Genomic DNA, 27,538 nt, shown 5'->3' with positions numbered 1-27,538 from the left:
GTTATTATCAGATGGTGTACAATGCCATTTGGCTTGCATCATCCTATTATCCATATATATGACGTGCGACGTGACAAAATCCACCTTATGGTCAATGGGAAGTAACTGAGTAATTCGTCATGAAATGACTTCGTTAAATTCAAACACTATTTATAGCGCCATTTTAAACATGGAAGTGTATTTCTGTTTACGTTCACTGTCAAAATTTCAAGGAATATGTCGCAAGAAGAAGAATTGCAGTTAAGACTTTCTGTTTTTTACTTGTTATATTTAAACCGTGAAACCTTTAATTTCCTTCCAAAAATACACAGTAGACGAGTCTATTTGTTTTTGTTTTTTGCAAAAAAAAAATCAGGTAGGAAACGCAGTCAATCAAAAACAATTTTGTTCTTGTTTTTATATATCGATTATTACAATATAATTTAAATTTGGTATAGCTAAGCTCTTTTAGCCTATGGATGTTGTTAAAAATTAGAGATCTACGTATATTCAAGTTGATTAAGATCGGACTAAAAGACAAGTTATAAATCTTAAATATACTGTTGTCTCTTGAATGTGTTCATAGCGCAGTCGGTAAGCGCGCAGTTCTTAGATATAGTAAAGATATCGCGTATTGTGGTATAACAAAGATCGTGGTTCGATACTCCGCAGTGACAATTTTGTTTTTCGTGTATTCATTGCAAACCGCGTTGAAACAGAATTTTTCACCGTCAAATGTACACCATACATAATATTTTACATTTTGCTTTCGCAGGAACTGGAATCAGTACTCTCTGATCACTTTGGAAGGACGCCCGCAAATTCCCAAGAAATACATGAAGAAACATCCGAAGACAGGGATGAACAGTCTGACTTTCCGTTGGGTGACATACTAGGTCGTACCTATCCTCTGTAGACCAGGATTCTGCTGAATGTAGCAGCGATGTAGTGAATGAAACCCATAATGAAGAAGTTAGTGTGAGAGATTTTATTAGAAATGGATGCGGCTTTCAATTACGTTGTAATACAAAATTCAGCTATAAGGACGTTCTCTCCCATATGCTTGATGTACAGGCGTTAGAAACCCAAGAAAAGGAGTTGAGTATAGTGGCACTTCTTAAGGAACCAGACACCGAGAGGAATTCCAAGGGTGAAAAGCGACAAAGGATTCGGCCAACATTTCGGGTAAATGGAATGGTAGTATGCCGACAGACATTCTCACTATTGTATTGTCTTTCTGTAGACAAACTTAAAGCTCTCCAAACACATGATCGTGAAAAGGGTGTTGTGCTGAGAGTCCACGGCAATACTGGAAGAAAACCCGCTCATGCCATTTCATATGACGATGTTCTGCGCATCGTTCGATTAATACAGAATACGTCTAATGAAATGGGTATTCCTCAGCCTGCTGCTCCGCGAGGCATTGACAATTTCACTCTTGTTTACCTGTCTGCGGAAACAACCAAATTGGCCCTGCACGAAGTATACTCTACAACATGCACAAATCAACAGGTGCGTGCTCTTCGACTGACGGCCTTCAAAGATGTTTGGCGTACTTGTTTGCCACATGTTCGCATCGCCTCATCAAGATACGACGTATGCGCAACGTGCAGAAAATGCGCCATGGCGTTATGGATGCAATAACGGAAGAGGATAAGCTGTTGGCAGTAGACGCATTGAAAACGCATATTCTACAAGCGCAAACGGTAAATAAAATTTAATAAATTGTTTTTGCTTATCGTGAACACAGACCTGCTTTCTAGGATTTTTAAAACGGACCAATCACGACATCAACACAATGATCATCTAGAAATATCAGTAACTTATATCCCGAAAAACTAACTGCTTCAAACCTTTATCACACATGCCATCTTGGTACTGGTTAGTTTAAACCTATTTATTTTATTCGTTTGAGAAAGACGTTATAAAAGCAAGCAAATGCGAATTGTTTTTTGTCTAGTCATAATTGCGAACAATCTAAATTTAATAGTATATAAAAAGACTATATTTTCAGTGTCGGTCGGAAATGACATAACCCCAGCTTGTAACAAGCTAGACATACGTCCTTTTCGATCGAGTCAGGCAGTTTGAAAGACACTATATTTTAACAGTAATAGGTATTGTTCATACCATTACAGGAAAGGGAAGTGTACAATGAATGCCTGCGTAAGAGTTCAGAAGAAAATTTTGTCCACTTCAGCTTTGACTTCAGTCAAAGTGTGACTATGCCCCACCATGCACGCCAGATGGGACCGCTGTACTTCTACAGCTTGCGGAAGGTCCATATATTTGGAGTACGGAAAGATGGCCAAAGGAAACAGATCAATTTTCTGGTTGATGAGGACCAGACCATAGGACAGGACGGCAGCCAGGCTCATGGACCGGATTCAGTTATTTCTATGCTAGACTGGGTAATGTCAAATTATGAAACGAAAAACGACGTATGCTCCATCCATGCAGATAACTGTCCAGGTGCGTGATTTATTTGATAATGTAACACTATGAAAGTTTGAGGATTTTACTTATTTTTTAATTCATATAAAATTTAACTACACGGTTTTAATAGTATATTTGTCGTTTTGCTTTATCATGGAGTTACTTTGATTTCCGATGCAGTTAATGCAGTTTTCTTTACATGAGTCGGATGTAAAACCGACCTTATACGGCCATCCAAAGTCATTTTACTCAGTAAAGCGGGCGGGCCATTCTATGTAGGATCGTCCTGTCTATTTTAAGATAGCATTAACGTGACAGGCATAGTTTAAACGGCGTTTAATGCATGTGCGTAAAGTGTCGTCCGAGGTTAGCCAGTGCAGTGCGCACAGGCTAACTAAGTATGACACTTTCCGCTTTTATGATACTTTTACATTTAAAGAAAGTCTCTCTTGAGCAAAAATCCAGTTTAGGCGGAAGTGTCGTCCCTGATTAGCCTATGTGGACTTCACAGGCTAATCTTGGACGACACTTTACGCATATTCTCATCTATCCTTTAAAGTGCATGCGCGAATTTATAAAAAGACTGACTAAGATAAGACTTTAAAGGTAATTCATTTAAATAAAGAACATCCTACATATATCTTAGACAAAACCGTGTTGAGAAATTTATTTATATAGCATTTTTATTTTCTAGGGCAGAACAAACACAAGTTTGTCGTGGGTTATTTAATGTGGAGGGTCATGACAGGGAAATCAGTAGTCGACGTGCCAATAAGCGAATCTTTTATGAATAACGTCAGTTAAAATAACGTCGCGGAGAATTTTACGACGTCGCTTTGCAAATACGTTAACAATGTATTTTATAAACGTTCATATCAATATCAATATTGAACGCATTAACAAAGTAGACATACCGTTGTAATCAGAAATCATTCAACTACTCGAAAAAGTATAAAACTTAAAATCGATTTTTTTTACCATAGGTGTATTTTCTCACGTCGCTTCCCATATATACTCATACCAAGTTTCAATGAAATCCGCCAAAGCACTTCCAAGATATGGCTCCGGACAGACGGAGGGAAAGACGGACGGACAACGCCAATACAATATCCCTCCACCTATGGCGGGGCATAATAATACATGTACTGACATGCTTTGACACCTGATGTCTAAATGCGGGAGTACCTGTGAAGTAATCAACGCCATCTTTCTGGAACATCTCGTAGAGCATGCCAAACACCTGCCACATGTGCACGGTGACATGAGAACTGGTGAGGCTGTAGATCAGGGACAGCACCTCCTCATAGAAGTCTGCAACACAACAACAACCACTGGTCACCATGGGAACTAAACTTAAAATGGGATACAATTTTTTTTTCAATTGTAAATTTCATATTAAATTTTATCACTTAAGAATTTTTATGACTGTAATTAAAATTTCAAACTAGAGCTTTGTCACAGACGTGACGAATACCCCCAACATGCCGCATTGACACAGAATATTTTGCATGTTGTCTTCACAAAAACAGCGGACACCATGCTCAATGTTTAAAACACACTAAATGACCTTGTGACCTAGTTTCTGACCAGGCATGGCCAATTACATATAAAGAAAACTGCCCCACTCCATGGCGGCCATGTTTTTTCGCTAATCACGACCATTTTCAAACTCGTCTGAGACATCCACATGACTAATGTTTTGACAAAATTTCATGATGATTAGGCAAAACATGTGACTTCTAGAGTGTTCACAAGCTTTTTTACTGTATAAATATAAGGAAAAAGAACCCCCCTCCCTCTGGCGGCCATGTTTTTTTACCGATCCAAACCATTATTGAACTCACTGTCTTATCCAGGTGTGGTAGTGCGGTCTCCTTCGCTTACGCAAATGAACCGGTCACAGGACGGTTACAAGTTATGTAACTTTGTAAGCACTCATGTAATGGGGAAATATTTATTTGATAAACTCTTATTACCGGTCAGGATGAATATACTGACTGGTTGTAATTCAATTAACTAAAGGCGTTAAGTCAGGGACACCTAAATACACTCAAAGAATTTATTTATAAGTGAAAACCAAGGCAGCTTTAACAAAAATAACTAATTTTTATTCCAAGAACTCGGAAAATGAAGAACAATGACAGAAAATTAAGAACAGGTACAAGCCAAGTCTAAAGAATCTAAGTATCGTTACAAAAATGAACACCATACCGCAAATACCTTAAAGGGGCCTTTTCACAGATTTTGGCATTTTTTAACTTATTCATTAAATGCTTTATATCGATAAATGTAAACATTGGATCGTAAAAGCTCCAGTAAAAAATCAAGAATAAAATTAAAAAAAGGAAAAGAACATTGCCCGGAACAGGTTTCGAACCAGTGACCACTGGAGTCCTGCCAGAGTCCTGAAGTAAAAACGCTCTAGCCTACTGAGCTATTCCGCCGAGTACACGTACTTGATGTATTTTATACTTTATATAAGCAATCTTTGTAGTTTCACAAAATTTAATGACAAAAACAGAACTCTCCAAATTATTCAATCGTTTCGCGTTGCAACGCTTTATAATTTTTAGGTTTTTAAATCGTCAAAAGATGCATATAATGGCTATATTAGACCATGGTAATTGTTCAGTATTACTGTTTCCTCACAATTATCATAACTAAAACGAAAATTTGCGAATCTGAAACAACTTTTTTCAATTTTGTCAATTTACCAAAGCATGAAAAGATCCCTTTAATGAATGTAAAAAGTAGTTCAAAATCTGTAAAAAAAAAACTGATATAAATATAAGTTACTGTTAGTTTAGAAAGTGCTTCAAAAATCTAGTTTACAAAATAGGTCTAATTTAATCTAAAGAACAATATTTATGGAGATTAGGAAACTTCAGTGAATCAAATGTAAAAATATTTTTTTTTTACTACAGTTATTGAAATAGAATAGAGTCTTTCTAATTTAGAAAATGCCAAATAAAAATATTCTAAATAATAAGAATAATTTAGAAAATAATGCCAAAATGTCTTGATGCTGGTGTTTAAAATAATTTAGAGTTTAATTATTTCAAAATTCCAACCTTTTTTCAAGAGCTGTTAACTTTTCAAGAAAGCATAAATAGGTGTTTAAATCAGCCCAAACAGCTTATTTTATACAGTTCAGAAGAGATCAATGGCAGAGTAGTCAATTTTCTCTCAGAACAGTGCATTTATCAATGATCAATATCTTCCCAAATTCCAGAGCAGAACTAAAAATAGATTACTGAACCAGGTTTAACAAGGGAGATAAATACTGCATAAATACTACAAAATCATGTACATGTTGTCTTTCTTTCAGTTATCTCTTAGCTGAAAGGCTTATCATAAGTGTTAATGACTAAAACAGTTATGTTAACAATGAAAATTCTGTGTTATGAAAAATTACATGACACAGTTAATGTCACATACTATTGACATAATAAAACCAAACTTTACTACACAGGAAACCAATGTTTTGACCAAATTTAATGTAGATTGAGCAAACTAGAAAGTTAACAAGATTTTACTAAAGCAATATATAGCCATATAAGGAAAAATGCCCCGCCCCTTGGCATCCATGTTTTTCAAGCCAAGATTACCATTTTAGAACTCATCCAAGATATCATTGGGACATATCGTCTGAGCAAGTTTCATGAAGATAGGAAAATAAATGTGGCCTCTAGAGTGTTAACAAGGTTTTACTATAGCCATATAAGGAAAAATGCCCCACCCCCTGGCAGCCATGTTTTTCAACCAACGGACATCATTTTCGAACTCGTCCAAGATATCATTGGGATGAATCCTCTGACCAAGTTTTATGAGGATCGGACAATAAATGTGGCCTCTAGAGTGTTAACAAGATTTTGCTATAGCCATAAAGAGCCATATAAGGAAAAATGCCCCGCCCCTTGGCAGCCATGTTTTTCAAGCAAGCGTAACCATTTTCAAACTCATCCAAGATATCATAGAAACCAATCTTCTGACCAAATTTCATGAAGATTGGACAATAAATGTGGCCTCTAGAGAGTGAACAAGGCAAATGTTCACGTCGCAGAACGCATGACAGACAATGGACGACGGACAAAAGGCGATCACAAAAGCTCACCATGAGCAGATTGTGCTCAGGTGAGCTAGAAAAGCACTAAGTGACTCCGTGACCTAGTTTTTGGCCCGGCATGGCCCATGTTCAAACTTGGCGTTGAGATCATCAAGATAAAACTTCTGACCAAGTTTGGTGAAGATATTGGATGAAAACTACTTGAATTAGAGAGCAGACAACATGCTGAATGTTTAAAACGCACTCAGTGACCCCGTGACCTAGTTTTTTACCCCTCATGACCCATATTCGAAGTTGACCTAGACATCATCTAGATACAACATCTGACCAAGTTTGGTGAAGATCGGATGAAAAAACCTTGAATAAGAGAGCGGACACTTAATACGGACCGACCGACCAACCGACAGACAGACAAGCTCACTCCTATATACCCCCTTACTTCGTTTGTTGGGGTATAATAATGTATTGGATAAATTTTTGCTTAATTAAGTTACTCCAAATAACAAGTTCCCATAAAAATGGGATAATGCAAAATGATGATATATAATCATCAGGCACACAATAACTTTATTCTGCTTTTCACATCCATTTCAGTACATTTGATTTTAAGTAAAAAAATAGAAAAAAAAACATGCACTTTTATAAAATGTTTATTTGGAATGGACCTATTTTTATAATTCAAGTGTTGAAGGATTCATGTTGCAATAAATATGCAACCATCTATGGTAACCAACACATTTTTCAGCAAAACTAACTAAACAATTATTTTATGTCAAAGTGTACAAACCAATGATGTTTTGCTGCAGTATCACGCCCACAACATTAAGCACAATTCCTTCCAGTTGCAACATAATCTGGTAATAGAAACAATAATGTGCACAAGGTTACACATGCAAGACTAATAATATCCACTCACAATAGGTTGTTTTTTACAATGAAAATGCTCATCCTTAATGGACTTTTCTACTTGACAGGCTGGCAGCTAGTCAAAATGCATGTATGGATTCTTTTTACCATGGTTGTTTCATGAAGTAAACAGCTGTAACATGGTCCATCAAACAGAATGTTACAATTACTTTTGATCATGTAAAGACAGCAAAAGAAATGTGAAAAGCCCATACAAACTCAAAATCAACAAATATTTCGAAAAATAAAATGAACATATAAAAACCAATGTTCCTTGTAACAATAGCAAATTTCAATGCTAGATGTGGTCCAGTAACACAAAGATTTACATGATACAAAATGCTCATTTTTAATTTTATTAGTTTACAATATATTGCATGTGAATTTCCGACTATGATATCAGAATATTCACGAGCGAACTGAAGATGGGCTTCAGAAATCTTCAAAAGCACAACATAGTCCTGATGAAGTGTTGAAACTTTGGCTAATGCTTAAAGGAACACTGATTGTTTTGGGGTTAACTTTATTTTACAAAATATTGCGAAAAATTAATTGATTTTGAGTAATTATGTTACTTTAAACACATATTCAACAAGAGATGTGTTCGTCAGAAACACAATGCCCCCTATTGCGCCGCTTTGAAATAATTAAAAAATAAAAATAATAATGATCTTGAAGGATGACCTTGACCTTGAACTTCCACCACTCAAAATGTGCAGCTTCATGAGATGCACATGCATGCCAAATATCAAGTTGCTATCTTTAATATTGCAAAATTTATGGCCAACATTAAAGTTTTTTTCTCGGATGGACAGACCGATTAACTGATGGACAGTTCAACTGCTATATGCCACCCTATCGGGGGCATAATAACCACATAAAATCCTGTTGTATTAAATATGAAGTCATATTAAACATGTAATTTGAAAGAATTTAGTACAATCACACAAACATATTGACAAATTAATTTCACACTTGGTTATTTTTCTTATTAGAATTAATATAGATTTCTTAGAAGCTGAAAACATTAGAACTAAATTTTCTTCTTCAAGGCTAGTGAAAATATGGAACAGCATAGTCAAGTTTGCTGTAAACAACTGTCTTGACTAAAACAGGTGATGGTCTTCTGAATATGACAGGGCACAATTGAATTAACCACCTCACGCACGTGGCATACCACCATGAGCCGTCTTTAAAGTGCCAAAGTGTAGCCCACCAATTGGCTGACCACATCCTACATGAATGCAGGGACCACCAACCACACAATTAAAATGTATGGCCTTAACCTGAGAGCTGCCAAGAGAGGCTGTCAGGTGGAAGCTCTACAGAATACGCACTGTTTCATTCTTGCCCCCCTAATTTCAAGTGTCCAGCGATAGAGATGAAGAATAAATTATGATAAAACTTTAGAAACAACTTAATCCTAGAAACTTCACCTCTTTTTGTTCCTCCATAACAGTGACGATTGTCTCCATGGTATTAAGAATGCCCAGGGCAGTGATGGCCTTCTCTTCTGAACCATCAGAATCTGTCTCCAGGACTTGCGAAAACGTTGTGGCCTGTGGTGAACAGGATCAATACATAGCTATGTTTTATAACAAGCCCAATAAGAATATGATAAAACTCTTTTAATAACAATCGCAGTATGGATTTGAATGATCTAAAACAAGAGATGTGTTTGTCAGAAACACAATGCCCCCTATTGTGCCGCTTTGAAATAAAATTTCAATATATCATTTGGCAGGTATAGAAATTATAAGCTTATTACTTTCCTTGGATTGTATTTTTGGACTTTTGACCTTGAACTTTCACCACTCAAAATGTTCAGCTCCAGGAGATACACATGCATGCCAAATATCAAGTTGTTATCTCCAATATTGCAAAAATTATGGCCAATGTTAAAGTTTTCGGATGGACAGACGGACGGACAGACAGTTCAAATGCTATATGCCACCCTACCGGGGGCATAAAAACATTAATAGATAAACAGCATATGACTGTGATATTATTGAAATTGCAATTAATGTACATGGTAAAATGTATACAATGATGGATCAGAATCAGCCAGCAATGCTTATTTAGAAATCTTATGGAATTTACTTCAGCAACAGCAACCTAATTTGGCTCGTTGTTCAAATAATACCAGTTTATAATATTTGAGCAGTTAATTAACATAATTGCATGGAACATTGAAATAGAACAATTTCTCTACCAGATGTGACATCATCTCCACAGCTATTGGGGTCACTTCCTCGACATATGTACAGACAAGTCTCTGCATTGTTCCAGTCAGGTCATCATTCTCTGTCTCGCGGATTATCTTAAGCAGTTCTAGTATCACAGTTCTCACGTGGGGCGTCATGTACTGCTTGGCTTGATAGTTATAGTTAAGTTTACAATTTAACACAATCAAAACAAGGGACAAAATTGTCACAAAACCAGGTTTTCATTGTGAAAAAAAATCTGATTAAGGGAGACAACTCAAACTGAACTTTTGAAATGAACAAACAAAATTAACCCCCTTTGTAAGTTTGTTTCAAAATAAATCTATTTTAAGTTGTGGTGACCTTGACATTGGAGATATTGACGTGATTCTTTCGTGCGACACCAGTCCCATGATGGTGAACAAATGTGCCAAATAATTGTAAAATCTCACAATGAATGACATAGTTATGGCCCAGACAAGCTCATTTATTGCCAATTTTGACCTTTGAACTCAAAGTGTGACCTTGACCTTGGAGATATCGACGTAATTATTTCGCGCGACACACCGTCCAATGATGGTGAACAAATGTGCGAAATGATTTTAAAATCTGACAAAGAACGACATAGTTATGGCCCGGACAAGCTTGTTCCGCCCGCCAGCCCGCCCGCATTTGCCAATCTAATAACCAGTTTTTTCCTTCGGAACACCTGGTTAAAAAGTATTGGAAACAAACATTTTTTAAATACCAGTAAACTGGTATGAAAAGACTATATCACAACACATGCTTCAACATGTAAAATTATCATTTCCTAAATACATAAATGCAATAAATTGCCAATAAAGATGTCACCACCTACCTTTTTCCTGATCACTAATAAGCATTTGCAGTGCAATGGCAGCCTCCACACGCACAGGCAGTTCCTTGTCTGTACACATGCAGTTCTTGGAATGCTCCAGGGCCTGATACAGGTGGGCTTCTTGCTTGAAGCGCATTTCACTGAATACTCTCATTACCCAACAGGCCTGCAATGATACCAGCAGTATGCCTGCTTACCTTAAGATTACAATTTTGAACTAATTCTTAACATACTAAACCTTTCCATAACTTATAACCACTTTTAAAACAAACCAGTCATTTATCTTTGGTTTCTTTGGTTTCCAAATTCAAAACAGGACACGATTGTAGTTCCTCAGTTATAACATCAATAACCTGCATGAAACATCAACTACTTACGCGTGCCCTCAAAAAGCCGTTTGGACTGGTGAACTCTGGATATACGTGGGAAACAAGCATCATTTCTGCTTGGTCCTTGTAGATTTTTCTCTGTGGAGACAAAATTGATACATTAAAGTGGCCTATATGGTGAAAATAAACTATATATGAACTTTGTATACTGAGTAATAACCTTTACAAAATTGATTAATATGTTAAATAAGTTGCATAATTGACCTTACATGGACATTTTAAATGCCACTGTGTTAAGCAAGTCAGAAAGATAGGATTAAATATTTTAAAGGACTGGTCTTGTAGATTCTGTCACACATCCTCCAAGGTACTTGAAGGACCAAAATAAGTAGGTACAAGTCCCATTTTGTACAATATATTGCCTGTTATAACGAACTCAACAGTCTATAAAGTTGCCAAAATAACACTGTGTATTTTGTTTCTAAAGCGCATGAGGTTCTAAAAAAATAAGAATCTGTGTATCCCAAACAGAGAATGTCTTGATTGCCAAATGGTATGCAGGGTATTCAAAATTGTATTTGCCAGAAACAGTAAAGACTGAAAGTTAATAAGACTTGTTTTCATTCAAATATATCATGATGTGCAGTTTTGTAACATGGTAAATAACCACTCCACACACTTGATTTGATTAACATTGATGCCTCACCTTCAGAAGGACTTCTGCTACAGCCCCAATCATATGCATGGCTCCATCCTTCTGTCGTGTTTCAGTCGTACCAGAGGTCAACAGCTGCATGCAGAATCCCATTGATTTCTGTAGAACCTCTTTTCTTTTAGATGCGCAGGAGTAGAACAGAGTCTGTGCTGCAATCACTGGTGAAAGGAAGTCCTCGAAAACATCTGCAACAGTCAAAAAACAAAATAAAAAAATTATCTCACATAAAATGAAATTGAAGAATTATTCAACCATAACCTTAGAGATCTGATATAAATCCTTAAACAACAAACTACGACAAATAAATGACAGAGCAATCCATGTTTTTCTACTGGTAAAATCAGTGTTTGTATAATCTAAATGGTCATTTAAAAAAAGTGTTACAAATTGATGTACAGAGTTTTGTATTCACATTTCTCATTCAAATCGAAGATTCTTAAACAAGTGAAAAAATAGTCAAGTATTTTTTTTTCAAAAGACACTAGTTTATAAATACATTTTTGAGACTGAAATAAATATACAAATACCGGTAGTTCACCGATAAATTATCTACAACTTGTTGTCAACAATTTATGCAGCAAAGGCCTACCGTATTTGAGTCTTATATATTCTTGTGGGTCAGAGTCCCAGAGCTCCTCATCTGAGTCGCTGTGGCACATGAGAGGGAAGATCACCTCCTGGATGATGGGCTGGATGTGGGGCTTCATGAACTTCCAGGAGAATGCGTGGCTCACACTGAAATGTGTTGCTTTCTGAGAAGACTGGGCTTAATGCATGTGCGTAAAGTGTCATCCCAGATTAGCCTGTGCAGTCCGCACAGGCTAATCAGGGACGACACTTTCTGCTTGTATGACATTTTCGTTTAAATAAGTCTCTTCTTAGCAAAAATCCAATTTAGGCGGAAAGTGTCGTCCCTGATTATCCAATGCAGACTGCACAGGCTAATCTGGGATGACACTTAACGCACATGCAGCATTATGCCCAGTTATCTCAAAACGCGAGTGAAATGGATGTGCAATAGCAAACTACTGTAGAGCTTCTAGAAATACTAGCAGATTGTGACAACACTTTCACACACAAGAAACACAATTGTAATTGTATAGAAGGCATATATTAAGTATTCTTCAAAATAACCTCGCTTTGAAGAATACATTGTTGTGTGTATCAATTAGGTGCTTATACAATAAATAGTACTTTCACTCAATCAGGGACAGTCTGTGTTTGAAAAGCATGTTAATACTTTTTGCAGCCTCTAAAAGCTTGCATATGCTTTTGTATTCAGGAAATTAGAGCAGAAGAGCAAGCAGATTGGTTGCGACTTCTGTACAAAAGGAAAACTAGACAGTGACTGTGTGAGGAGCCCTACCCTTGGTTAAGGAAGTTCAAGGCCTGTTGCATGACCCTCGGTGCTACATACATCTTCCTCCTGTATTCATCTAGAACCTTGAACAGCACTTGAATGGCTCCACCTACAACACACACAGACACACATATTTCAGTTCAAACCAGCTGCAGAATGTCAAAGCCTTAAGTTTTTTTTTTTAAATAATAACATTTTTTCAAATGTGATAAACAAATTTGTAATGTGTACGTATTTTAATAAACACGATTATTTGACATAAATTTAGGCCATGTTTTTAATATATAAACAAGGGCTGTTTGTAAAACAAATTTTCTTAAAATAAAATTCATTTTAATTATTAAATATTCCAGAAATCTTTAAGTGCCGGAATTCGGCCACCTCTCCAACTGAAAACAGATTCAGGTTAAACATAGTACAATGTAACCTAACCGGAAATCAAGAACCGAAACTCATCTTACTTTTCATACAATTATGAAAATATAAAACGATGAGCGGGGTTGGGAGGTGGGACTTACCGATAGCAGGTAAGTTTTTAATAAGTAAAATGAATTTTAAGAAAATTTGTTTTAATGTCATAAACACATACCTGCTATCCCTAGCTGATTTTGTAGCTGTGGCGGGAGGTTCTCGTTATATTTTCCCATCACAGCAAAAACCCATAATCAGGTTTTTCAGCCAGAGTAGAAATATGTCCTCATACAATCTTCGTTAGTACAGTATTGTACTAAGTTTCTGAACAGGACCAGTACATTTACGCCATGGAAGAAACTACCGTTTGAGCAACCACAAGAGGACCCAACATATATAAATTGTCCTGTAGACACTCAAGAGAACGAAGATAGAATGAGGAAAAGGTGGTCGGATTCCTCCAAAAAGCAGCTTGAAGCACTTCAGAAAGTGGAAAATTATTAATATACGCCCACGAAGCCGAAAGAGCTCTTAATTCATGCGGTCTGATCTTAAAAAAGGATAAAACCCTAGATGAGAGAGATGAATACGCCTTGTTAATAGTCGAGGCTACCCAACGAGAAATCAAAGCCGCAGACACATCCCCCCCCTTTTAACGGAATGAAGTCACTTACGAGAACCTCGAATAGACTTTACTCTTTTAAAATAGAATTTAACGCCCTGACTGGGCAAAGAAAGAAGTCTATCATCATCTTCATGTCCACAAGTATCAGAAAGACTTGGAACTTTAAAGGGTTAGAAGCCATAGAGGGGAGTTGATTTTTAGCAAGGAATCCTGGCTGACATAACAAGGTTACAGATCCATCTGAGGAATATAAAACGAAGATGACCATCCTCGATAGACAGAGCATGAATTTCACTTCTCCTTTTGGCTAAAGCCATAGTAAGAAGGAAAACTGTCTTCCAAGAAAGAAACTGTAAAGAAGCTTGATCTAGTGAATCAAGAACACAAGCCAAATCCCATTTAGGGGCAAGTGTACGAGAAACAGGACGTTTAAGTTCCATAGATCGAAGTAGTTCCGAAATCGCTGGATCAGCACAGATGATAAAGTAAATGCCAATGTATGCGAAATCATAGATGTGTATCCTTTGATGGAGCTAAGAAAAGGTATCTTATCATCACAAAGATAGATGAGAAAATCCGCTATGCGTCTAGCAGAGGGATTGAAGGGATCAATTTTCCCTCAAATATACCAATTAGAGAAGAGTTTCCATCAAGCAGGGCTCAACATTAACGGTTGTCCTATTGCCCCTGGCAAGTAAAAGTTGGGTCCGGGCAAGTTATTTTATAATCTAGTTGTCCGCCCGGGCAAGTGCAAAAAAGAACAAAGAGCATGTAATTTAGACTTTCATTAGACTTTAATTGCAGTAATCATTTTGTTAAGTGTTCAAAAACAAAAAAGGTTTTATGGTGTATCACTTTGATCTTTATAAAAAAATATGAGGTTTACAGTTAATGTGATATTTCATGTTTGGACAAGCGGCTCTAGGTTCAGGGCAAGTAGATTCTCTAAGTACTTGCCCGGCAGGGCAAGTTGGTTTTTCGGTTAATGTTGAGCCCTGTCAAGCATCATAGACTGCTCTAGTGGACTTTCTCCTTGCAGAAGCAACGAGGGTTGAAGCCCTGACAGACAAGCGTTTCTTCTGCAGAGTTTGCCTGATAACGGCCAGACGTGTAAGTGGAACATTGCTGGATCCGCATTAAGTCTGCCTCTTGCAACAGAAGATCTGATCTGTGAGGAAGTGTCCTGGGATAATCGTACAGGAGACTGAGAAGATCGTAAACCACAATCTCCTGGACCACCAAGGGGCGATCAGGAGTATGCTACACAAACTCACCCTGATTTTCGCCAATATTTGGGGAATCAGAACTGGAGATGAGCGTAAGCGTCCAGTTGGTCCCAATCGAACAAAAACACGTCTACTGAACACGCTGCTGGATCGTAAACCAGACCCACATACAGAGGGAGTCTGTGATTGTGTCTGGTTGCAAATAGGTGGACCATAGAATAACCAAACATCTGAAACATCAAAAAATCTGATTCGTCCTTCCTGATGAAGTGTCCACTCCGATGGAAGTAATTGGTGTTTGCGAGACAACAATCCGCCAGGGCGTTGAAACGACCTGGAATATATAAAGCTAGAAGAAATATGTTGAGCGTCTTGCAAGCACAAGTAATTCCTTAGTTTCCAGATACAGGGAGTGAGAATGTGTTCCCCCCTGTGCCTGAATGTAAGTCACAACTGATGTGTTGTCTGTTCACACCATCACACAAGAGTCTTGGTATTAACTCCGGAAGAATTGGAATCTGCGATAACAGATTGTCCGAAGACCATTTCCAACAAGCTGAGAGTTTTTTTGGGGGGGGGGTTTTGTGATAGAGATCGTCGAATTAGTAGACATCTTCACAGGTCTTGGGCAATAATATTCATCAAGATTTTGAAATATCATTTCATAGATCCGATTAATTGATGACAACATTTGATCCGTGTCATCCTTGGAATCTGTCTCTGAATCGGCCTCATTGTCTACAACACCAGCAGTGTGCAAAGAATCAGTGGAAACAGAATTGGAAATACTAGGCCTAGTATCATGCACCAGATTGCGAGTATCTGGTAATGATGAATGACCATCCACCCTATCAACCCTATGGTAATTAAAACCGTAAGAAGACCGTAAATTATCAGGATTGACCGGTACTAATTGCCCAGACGAATCTTGAAGCCATAACGTGTCCAGATTCGACGGTGCTGGAGCATGAGGTACCCGAATAGGTAGCGTAGCAGATACCTGTGGTGTAGAGTAAGTATCTGTAGTGGTGAGACAAACACCAGACGGCAAAGTCTGCGAAGTAGTACCAGTCATAGCAACATTTGTTAATGTTAAACTGGATCTAGAATATAGGGTACCGCAACATTACAATCTGCGACAGGATAGTGTAGGATAAGAGTAGTCAGAGCGAGCCTGTCTACGTGAAGCATGATGACAAGCTTTATCCCTGCAATGCCGAGAAACAGATCGGCTGCGATTGGAACGACGTCTCATAGAGTAACGTCTCCTAGAGTGTACGACGTCTACCTCTATTGTTGGTACTAGTTGACGACCAAGATGCCTTAAAAAGAAAAGGAATAATCCGATGATGATGATTGATGTATATTCTTGATCGATGACCGGTGACCGGTAGTACTGACCGGTGGTATTGACCGGTGACCGGACTGATCACCCGTGACCAGCAGTATTGACCGGTGAACAGACCGGTCACTGTTGATAGATGACTGGTGACCGGACCGGTCCCCGGCAACCGGACCCTGGTGACCGGACAGGTCAGCGGACCAGTCCCCAGTGACCGGTCCGTTACCCGGTGACGTACCAGTCATGCTATGACCAGTGTTGTCACCAGGCAATGACCGTATGGCGGCTGCCAAATGGTCCGGCATTGGTCATAGTCCTTGACCAACGCCATCGGGCATAGACCGGCTGACAGTTGTCACCATATGGTCTGATGTTGATCGACTTTCTAAAGAAGTTAGCATAGTACGATCTCCATCTTGCCCTATTCCCGATCACTGATGTTGCCAATTCTCGACCGTAGTCAGTGGTAGGAATGATAGGAGGATTATCCTGCACCAAATGATGATTCTCTGGTAACAAAGAATGACTATCCGCAAAGATGACACACTGATAATTAAAACCAGAAATAGACGGTGAATTATTAGAAGTGACAGGTACATATTGTCCTCAGGGATCTTGACCCCATGTGTCACGCAAAGACAGAGTAGCAGCCGGGGTTTTCCGACTAGGAATAGTAGTAGATACCCTTGGTGCAGACAAAACAGCAGCTGTGGTGAGATGAACACCAGAATTGAAGGGCTGTGAAATCGGATCAGTCAATGCAATATGTGTTGACATCACACAGGGAACTGTAGCATAGGGTAAGGAGACATTACAATCAGAAATAGGATAGTAATGTGACCGGTTGTAAAAGTCGGAACGACAATGCTTCAGTGAAGCTTGTCTACGACTGTTATTTCTGTGATGCTGAGATCTAGAACGGCTACGACGCCGAGAGCTAGAACGGCTACGACGGGAATAACGTATCCTTGAGTATCGTTTCCGTGATGATCGATATTGATCATAACGGTGACGGGAATGAGGACTGCTCGATGAATAAGAGCGTGTCCGACATCTACCTTTATAATTGGAACTAGTCGACGACGAATGTGCATTTGACGACGAAGAAGTGGAATAATCCGATGAAGAAGAATGTCTGTTTCTGATCATTGACCGATGACTAGCAACTGTTGACCGGTTAATGATCGATGCATGTTGACCGATGTCAGGTCTGTAGTATTGACCGGTGACCGGTAGTACTGACCGGTGACCGGACATCAGTAACAGATGACCGGTGATTTGGACCGGTCATCAGTAACAGATGACTGGTGGCCGGTGGGTCGGACCGGTCATCATTAACAGATGACCGGTGACCGGTCTTCGTTGACCAGTGGGTCAGACCCGTCTCCGTTGATGACCGGTGGGTCGGACCGGTCATCATTAACAGATGACCGGTGACCGGACCAGTCTCCGTTGACGGGTGGGTCGGACCGTTGACCGGACCAGTCTCCGTTGACCAGTTGGTTGGACCGGTGACCGGACCGGTCACCGTTGACCAGTGGGTCAGACTGGTCTCCGTTTACTGGTTGGTCGGACCAGTGACCAGTCCCCGATCGTTGCCCGGACCAGTCCCCGTTGTCCGGTACGGTACCCGGTTCCGTACCGGTCATGACATGACCAGCGTTGTCACCGGATAATGACCGTATGGCGGGTGCCAATTGGTTTGACTAATGCCATCAGGCAAAGACGGGCTGAGGGTTGTCGCCATATGGTCTGATGTTGATCAACTTTTCGATGGTAAAGTACGTTAGCCATCTTGCCTGATACCCGGTGACTGATGCTCAAAGGAACAATTAGTGCATGACAAACAAGTCTTGTGGGAATCCCACGAAGCCTTAATGTGCCCACACGAATCGCTAGTTTGTAAACTGATTCTTATTTTGAAAGTAGAACAAGAAGAGAATCCCCGTAAGAAAACAATGTAAAAAGAACAAAATAACTGAAATAATCAGTTAAACAAAGTATTTACAATGTTCAAAATTGTCAATAACTTGTTGACAAAAATCACGAAATCCTCATGCTCAAATCATGAGCACATGGAAAAAAATTGCAAAAAGTGAAAAACAATGAATTATCAACAAAATAATACAAGAAAAGATTTCTGAATGAAGCAGAAACGATAAATTATACAATTCATCAATTTCAAACCCAATTCCACCACGCGGAGTTGAACTAAAAGTCCAAATTTAAAGCCGATAGAAAATGGCGATCTTCACGGTGTTTCTCCAGAAAAGTAAGATGAGTTGCGGTTCTTGATTTCCATTTAGGTTACATTGTACTATGTTTAACCTGAATCTGTTTTTAGTAGGATAGGTGGCCGAATTCCGGCACTTGAAGATTTCAGGTGAAGCTAACCCACCTAGAAAGGTATAGCTAGGGATAGCAGGTATGTATTTATGACATTAAAACATGCATGCCCCCCATATGGGCTGTCAGTTGTAGCGGAAGCCATTGTGTGAATACGTTTTTTGTCACTGTGACCTTGACCTTTGACCTAGTGACCTGAAAATCAATAGGGGTCATCTGCCAGTCTTGATAAATATATCCAATTTAGCTGGATGGGAGAGTCCACTAGGCATAAATGGGTTAAAGTTTTAGGAAAGAAAAATACAATGATATTTGACCTTTGACCTTGAAGGATGACCTTGACTTTTCACCACCTAAATGTGCAGCTCAGTGAGATACACATGCATGCCAAATATGAAGTTGCTATCTTCAATATTTTAAAAGTTATCAAACTTTAACCAAGGTTAAAGTTTTTGGACACACACATACAATGAATGAATATGGGCTGTCAGTTGTAGTGGCAGCCATTGTGTGAATACATTTTTTGTCACTGTGACCTTGACCTGAAAATCAAAAGGGGTCATCTGCGAGTCATGATCAATTTACCTATGAAGTTCCATGGTTCTATGCCTAATTATTCTTGAGTTATCATCAGGAAACCATTTTACTGTTTTGAGTCACTGTGACCTTGACCTTTTACCTAGTGACCTGAAAATTAATAGGGGTCATCTGCCAGTCATGATCAATGTACCTTTGAAGTTTCATGATCCCAGGCGTAAGCATTCTTGAGTTATCATCCGAAAACCATTTTACTATTTCAAGTCACTGTGACCTTGACCTTTGACCTTGTGACCTGAAAATCAATAGGGGCCATCTGCCAGTCATTATCATTGTACCTATGAAGTTTCATGATCCTAGACGTAAGCATTCTTGAGTTATCATCCGGAAACCATTTTACTGTTTCGAGTCACTGTGACCTTGACCTTTGACCTAGTGACCTGAAAATCAATAGGGGTCATCTGCCAGTCATCATCAATGTTCCTATGAAGTTTCATGATCCTAGGCATAAGTGATCTTGAGTTATCATCCAGAAACCATTCGGTGGACGGACCGACCGACCGACAGACATGTGCAAAACAATATACCCCCTCTTCTTCGAAGGGGGGCATAATAATTCAGTATAAAGCTCAATAAATGTAGTGCACTCAACAAAAATATTACATACCACTGAATGCTTTCAAATACCACTCTGCAAACTGATTATAGTCTTTATGTACATTCCCTGGACTTCCGTATCTACAGCATACATAAGAAAATTATTTGAGAATTATATATTAAAGGATACCGTTAAGTGCCATATACCATTAAATTTCTTAATATTATGAGCCTTTCAAAAACAGAGTCAAGGAAGATCAATTCTACTATCAAAACTGCGTAACATATCTGATTTATTGTATGATGCTTTTTTTATAAAAGGAAGATAATTTTAAATTATTGTACAATTTTGTTCTGTTCAAAGGTTGTTTTCTCGTCATCATATAACTTAAGTTTGTTTGGATCTGTCACTGTAATCAACAGTTTTCAGTGATGTTATCAAATGTCAGTCAGTCGAGTTTATATGCTCATACTCTTTCTGGGTAAGCTGCCCATACAGACGCCAGTCGCTGACAACTTCACAACTTAAATCTATGGTTGGGAAAGAATAAACAATAGCTCCACTGAGCTAGATGACCCAAGTATCAAGGTCCTAGCAACAGAGGTAAAATTAATTTTTTCTTCATTTTCTAATTGAACTTGCAACTTAGCCTTACCGTTCAAATGTCCTTGACAGTATATGCACTGCCCATTTCTTTGTTTTCCACCATGGTAGCTCTGGACGGTCATCTATATCTACTTGATTGGTTTGCTGAAACAAATTGAAAATTTCATGTGAATATTACAATGTCTTTAACCAGTGTTTTTATCACCCCTTCTATTTTGGGAATGGAGCCAGGTCCCTTTGGATTAGGAAAAATTTGCGGCGTTTTGACTAAAATTGGGACACTAGTGTTGTTGTCGTTTTGCTAAAAAATGCTTTTAAATTTAGAATACAAGTGTTTTCAGTGTTATATTTTCTGAGATTGAACTTATGTGGATGGAAGAGGAACAAAATATTGTGATCTAAATTTTTGTGTTTTTGGTTTTGGAAACCTTCCATTGGGAATATTAACCCTTACAGTGCTGGAACCGAATTTTGAAGGCCTTTGCAAACAGTTTGGATCCAGATGAGATGCCACAGAACGTGGCGTCTCATCTGGATCCAAACTGTTTGCTATTCTGAAAAAAATCGAAGAAAATGCTAATTTTAGAAATTCAGCCGACAACATTTTAGCAGATGACAAATTACCCAGCATGCAAAGGGTTAAGCTCCCATTTGGGAAAAAAAATCCATTGGGAATGGGGCCCGATTACCGGAGTCGATTTTTAATGGAAACAACAACAAAACAACTGTTAAATTGTATGACATACACATAAACCATACAAATTTCTATTAAAGATTTTATTACGTTTCATAAAAACATTCATACCTTGATTCTGTAAATAGATAAATTTTATTTATGTGATTAGCTTCCAATGTTAACTTCTAAAAAACACGCTTTACACCTCAATGAGTGATCAATGCCTACCTCGGGCACAGGTCGGTCGATGATCTGTCGTATCAACTCCATCCAGTGTGTGAAGGTTTCCTTGGATACGGCTTCTAGTGGCAAATGGTTCTAAAAACATCCATGAACATATGCATGAGAAAAAAAACAACTGTCTATGAATGAGTGGTCAATGAAGAAACAAGTTGACTTATAAAGATTTGGTTATGTCTTACGCAAAGATATTGCCATTCAATTGATTCGAATCCTTATCTAAATTCCCTACTTTAAAATGATAATGTTTGAATAAAATTCTACACTGTTGCTCACTAGTTCTTCATTTACTTTAAAGGTGCATCAGCACAAAATAAAGTCAGCTAAATGACATCACTACTAACTTGAATGTAAGCATAAAAGATCTTGAGGATCTGCTTCTGAAGGAGGACGGAGTGCTCGCTGGGATCAGGCAGTAGCTGCAGGCACCTCTGGTAGCATACAGGCAGAATGTGAACCATGGCGTCATCCAGGATCTGTCGCTCCTCACTACGCTTGTACCTTAATGAAAACTAGGGCTTAATGTATGTGTCTTTAGTGTTGTCCTAGATTAGCCTCAGCAGTTCCCACAGGCTTGTCAAGCATGCATTTACAGGACTTGCTCATACATCCAGAAGGGCAACAAAACTTCACACTATTTATAAAATATTCAACAAAAAACTTACTCATAAACTTTAACCATTTGATATAAACTCATGAGTGCCCCCATCCAAGTGGAATGGTTGTCAGACTGTATGTAGAAAGCCACCTTCTTTGGGAAGTCAGGCCAGCGTCCAGGGTAGTCATTCTTTATAACTGTGCTGATACAAACACACAACTGAACTCTGAAAAGAGAAACATAAACAGGTGTTTGTGGTGTTAACGGGTTGCAACATCTAAAGTATTACAAATCACAATCCTCTAACACAGAATACTTCATAAAAACATTGAATATTTTGTGTATGTCATGCCTAGACCATTAATGTATAACATAAATGGGTACAGCACAACACTTTCTATATCCTGCATTTAAAATCCAAAACTGCAACACAAACAGCAATGGACAGTTATGAACAGGAAAACATGGAAAACTCGCATACCAGTAATGTTTTTATTAAATTTGTATGCATGTGTTTTACATATAAACAAATTAAATCTCCTTCAGATAAACCACTATTGTATAACATACATTTTGCAGACTATGTACTAGCACATAAATTAATATTCAACAAATATTGAACCCCCACATTATAAACAATAAACTTTTTTTTTAAGAACTTTGTATGAAATCATAATAGCTGTCCCATTTTTTAAATACCCACATGGTAATTGATACCAGCGCCCTCACACTACTTAGGGGGAAGGGGTCCGCAGCCCTTAGGAGGGGGAATTTTCGCGGTGTTTCCCTTTTTGGAGGATTTTTTTTACTTACTCTCTCATTATTACATTTGTACATGTTTGCACTATATTCATTGCATTTTTCATAATTTAGTATGTTTGCAAAGATTAAATTGAAATAGAATTGAGATATAATAATCATAAGACACAAATTTCTATTAAAAAAGTTAATTTTTTTTTCTTTTTTTTTTAAGGGGGAATTTTTTCCCCCAAAACGGGAAAAAAGTATACTTTTTAGGTGGGGGACTGCCGCCGAATTTCGGCAGCAGATTTAATAGATTGAGGGCCCTGGATACTATTGCTACTACATGTTACTTGTTAGTGACATTTAATTGATCAGAACAGCTGTTGTACATTATTGCTTACTCCTAACAAATATGTGGTGACTTCAACAATATGTATCAAAGGTAACGTTTTGTTAATATGTGAGCGCGAGTCAGTCAAAATGAAGTAAAAATGCATCATCTCATTAAAAGATTTGCAGCATTTTTCATTCGTGTAAAACTGTAAGGGTTGCCAGGATTAACATCAATCATTTGATGGGTCTTGTTAGTAAAAATCGGAAATCTCTAGTATGGTATATTATGAAACAAAAATCAAGGATTTTTTCAAGAATGACTTAATGTTTTGTTCATCCCCATCCATATAAGATCAACCTTAGTAAATATAATACTGGACACACTTGTTACGGAATACCTCAATTTTGAAGCATTTGTTAGCAAAACAACACTAATTTCCCTATTTTAGTCAAAACGCCGCAAATTTTCCCAATCCACCTGGCCACATTACCAAAATGGTGAAAAAAAACACTGCTTCTGTTGTATGGGTAAGTTATAGGATTCATGTTATCATAATAACGCAATGGGAAGGCAAAAAGTGAAGTCAGCTTCTTGGTTTTGTCGGTCAGAGCTTTTAGATGTTGGGGCAATTCATTAATAACAAACCATAACACCAACCAATTTGGATTATAGCAAAATGCATGAGTATTCCAAATGTAACTAGCAAAGGAAAGAATGCAAGTATACAATCTATCAATAATCAACAAAAGAGAACTTGCACAGTTCTCTGGAATATATTGGTAAGTTGTCTTTCTTCTTTATATCGCGAACCAATGTCAGAAAAATGTTTACAAAAATAGTGACTGGAAATATATGCTAAATTCAGGGAGAATAATGCATACCATAATCCTTGCATATTTAACGTCAATGTTCTGGCCTGTTACCTGATGGGTTCGGGTGCATGAATGACTGCCTCTATAATGTTGTTTCTGATGGTTAGTCGATCCTGCTCGTGTATATTGAAGGGCACAGGATCACTGGGATTCTCTGCCTCACGGTCTCGCCAGAACTGAGTACACATGTTCTTCAAATATACTACTCCTGTAAATACAATTACAAAATAAGATGAAACAACAGAAAATGCGACTGATGTCAGTGACCATGTTTATGTTTGTTCACACAATATGTTAATATATTGATTATTGTACACAGAGTGGAACATTTTACAGATGGCCAAAGTTACCAATCTGTATACATATTATATAACATGTGCAGATAAATACACCATTTTATCACATGCTATACCATGTTTCCCATGTTATTTAACCATTACGAATATTTGTATCTTACACATGTGTAGTATACTTTTTAAGCGCTTTCTTGGCTTAGTTTTCGTTCGATTGACCAACCACATTTTGTTATTTTGCTGAAATGAAGTTGCAATGTCAAATGACGCCCGTCACGAAATGTAAACAACATTCGGGATTTATCATTGTTGGCGTAAATATATATTTAATTTGCTCACTTAAAAGCATGTGATAAAAAAGATCTGACACTCGTAATTTCATACCATATTTTATTAAACTTGTCCAGGAAATTCGTTCGTAGGCTAGCCAAAGGCTCGCTTACTTACAAAATTCATGAACTCGTTTAATAAAACATGGTATGATTTGACAACTCGTGCCAGATCCTATATATGTTCGATTGTACTGAGGGTTTTAAGAGGACACTAAAGGTAGGTAACTTAATATGCTATTTTAAAGTTTAAACAAGGGACAAAATTGTCACAAAACCATGTTTTCAAAAAATACATTTGTAATAAAAAGGGAGGTAACAACAAAAGTATTAATCCAAGTATACTCATTATTTCTCTTTTCTAAGGACACATTTTACAGGATTAGCAAAAGTAACTTTGACCTTGGCCAACATGACCTTTGACCCCATTAAAGTGTAGATATGTGAGGTACAAACATAATAAATATTGAAGAAATTGATCCAAAAATAAGGGCTCTATGAAGAAAAGTATAACAAGAGCTGTCAGAATACAGCGCGCTCGACTATTCGAGTGCTTGACAGTATAACTTAAGCCATCATGGGGAAATTGTTCATTTTCAATAATTTATTAGACGATCTTTCAAAAATAAGGAAAAAAAAAAAAATTTGTTTGGGGGGGGGAGGGGGGGTAGGGGGGTTGAGAGGGGGGTATAATGTGGGGTGTGGTAATTTATTAGATGATCTTTCAAAAATAAAACAAGAGTTTTCTAGTTCGCTCACCTGAGAGGAGTCGGTTCGTTCAATCTTTACCTAATGTCAAACTTGACCTAGATATTGACCAGACAAACATCCTGGTCAAGTTTCATAATTATTGAACCAAAACTCTGGAATAGGGAGTGTTTATGTTTTTGTAAGATTTGAAATGATGACCTATATTTTGAGTTGACCCCCTTTACCAAACATCAAACTTTGCATACAAGGATTTTGTATAATATAATCAAAATTTGGACAATCTAAGGGCAATAATTATGGCATTAATTATGTGATTTTGCTCATCATCAAACTTGACTGAGATCTTTTAGCAACTTTGATAAAGAATGCTTGAGAAATGTGAATGCTAGAGTGTTTACAAACCAAATATGGACGGACAGACAGCGGACAAAGACCAATCCTAAAACCTCACCTGAGCAATCAGGAGAGCTAAGAAATGTGTTTCACCGATCTGAGCCATTTTCCAACTTAGCCAAGAAATCAATCAAACCAATGTATTGACTAAGTTTCATGATGATTAGGCAAAATATGTGACTTCTATAGTGTTCAATCACAAGGTTTCTCTATATACCGGTAGTCACATAAGGAAAACTGCCCCACCCCCTGGCAGCCATGTTTGTTGACCCATCGGGACCATTTGCAAACTCATCTGATATGTCATTAAAACCAATCTTTTCACCAAGTTTCATGATGATTGGGCAAAAAATGTGACTTCTAAAGTGCTCACAAGCTTTTTTTTTACTATATAAATATAAGAAAACTGCCCCCCCCCCCCCACCCCGAAATGTTCTGACAAAGTGTTCACATGTTTTCACTATATACATATAGAGAAAATGCCCCGCCCACTGGCGGCCATGTTTTTTCACCGATCTGGACCATTTTTTACCTCGTCCGAGAAATCAATAAAACCAATGTTTTGACCAACTTTCATGATGATTGGGCAAAAATTGTGACATCCAAAAGTGTTTACAAGGTTTCTCTATAGCCAAATAAGGAAAACTGCCCCGCCCACTGCCGGCCATGTTTTTCAATGGACCGGAATCACTTTTGAACTCAACCAACACATCATTAAGACAAACATTTTGACAAAGTTACATGAAGATTGGGCATGAAATGTGACTTCTACAGTGTTTACAAGTTTTTTCTTTTTTTTGACCTAGTGACCTAGTTTTTGACCCGGCACGACCCAGTTTCGAACTCGACCGAGATTTCATTGGGACGAAGCTTCTGACCAAGTTTCATGAAGATCGGACAATAAATGTGGCCTCTAGAGTGTTTACGAACAAATGTTAACGGACGGACGACGGACAAAGACAGGTCACATAAGCTCACCTGAGCAATCAGGTGAGCTAAAAAGGATACAAAATTATAAAAAAAATGGGGGGGGGGGGGCGGGATTCTGGGTTTGGGCGTGGGGTATTGTTTGGGTGGAATCCATTGTGGTAATCATAAATAAAGAAGTTATGGCAATGTACTAACTAAAGTAATATGCATATTATAATGGAAATAGGGCCACAAGTCTTACAAAATGCTTGATACAGTTGTCTGCTCTTGTTAATAGATTGGGGTCATGTTGGTAAAGAAGTTTGCAAAGTATTAAAGCAATATGTCAAGGGACATAGAAAATATTTGAGGTGGTACGCAAACTTTAACATAGATTTATCAATAATATGCATATTCTAAATGAAAAAAGGGCCATAATTCTTTCAAAATGCTTGATACAGTTGTCTGCTCTTGTTTATAGAATGGGGTCATGTTGGTAAAGAAGTATGCAAAATATTAAAGCAATATGTCAGGGGACATAGGAAATATTTGGGGTAGTACGAAAACTTTAACATTTGCACGCTCACGCCGACGCCGGGGTGAGTAGGATAGCTCCACTATATATATTTCATTTATAATAGTCAAGCTAAAAATGTATTTTTAAGCCAGAGTGACCTTAACTTTGACTGGAAAAAAATCCAGTTTTTTTGCGCCAAAATATACGCCAGGGTATTTTTCTGATTAACACTTTGTGAAATTTTCATTCAAATCCGTTGAGAATAAAGGAGGAGTTGCGCTTGAAAGAAAATGTCAAAATCAATCTTTTTTAGTCGTGGCGACCTTGATTTTGACCGAATCATAAAATCCCGACAATATGCGCCAGGGCATTTGATA

At 37.9% G+C, this 27,538-nt stretch overlaps 1 protein-coding gene across 1 annotated transcript in view; it reads right to left on the bottom strand.

Moving 5' to 3' along the window:
• LOC127871411 (importin-7-like) overlaps window positions 1-27,538 on the bottom strand; it is a 67,469-nt gene that overhangs the window by 26,769 nt on the left and 13,162 nt on the right. Inside the window, exons 3-17 of the mRNA XM_052414316.1 lie at window positions 24,061-24,217; window positions 22,127-22,285; window positions 21,806-21,962; window positions 21,450-21,539; window positions 20,595-20,689; window positions 20,009-20,079; window positions 12,861-12,963; window positions 12,084-12,229; window positions 11,486-11,679; window positions 10,828-10,917; window positions 10,451-10,616; window positions 9,600-9,760; window positions 8,824-8,946; window positions 7,269-7,335; window positions 3,601-3,726 (exon numbers count right to left, since the gene is read on the bottom strand). Coding sequence (XP_052270276.1) covers window positions 3,601-3,726; window positions 7,269-7,335; window positions 8,824-8,946; window positions 9,600-9,760; window positions 10,451-10,616; window positions 10,828-10,917; window positions 11,486-11,679; window positions 12,084-12,229; window positions 12,861-12,963; window positions 20,009-20,079; window positions 20,595-20,689; window positions 21,450-21,539; window positions 21,806-21,962; window positions 22,127-22,285; window positions 24,061-24,217 — 1,905 coding nt within the window. The remainder of the gene's footprint in view (window positions 1-3,600; window positions 3,727-7,268; window positions 7,336-8,823; window positions 8,947-9,599; window positions 9,761-10,450; window positions 10,617-10,827; window positions 10,918-11,485; window positions 11,680-12,083; window positions 12,230-12,860; window positions 12,964-20,008; window positions 20,080-20,594; window positions 20,690-21,449; window positions 21,540-21,805; window positions 21,963-22,126; window positions 22,286-24,060; window positions 24,218-27,538) is intronic.

The sequence above is a fragment of the Dreissena polymorpha genome, chromosome 3, assembly GCF_020536995.1.
Source record: "Dreissena polymorpha isolate Duluth1 chromosome 3, UMN_Dpol_1.0, whole genome shotgun sequence".
Taxonomy (NCBI): Eukaryota; Metazoa; Mollusca; class Bivalvia; order Myida; family Dreissenidae; genus Dreissena; species Dreissena polymorpha.
This window is presented reverse-complemented; position numbering and strand designations above follow the sequence as displayed.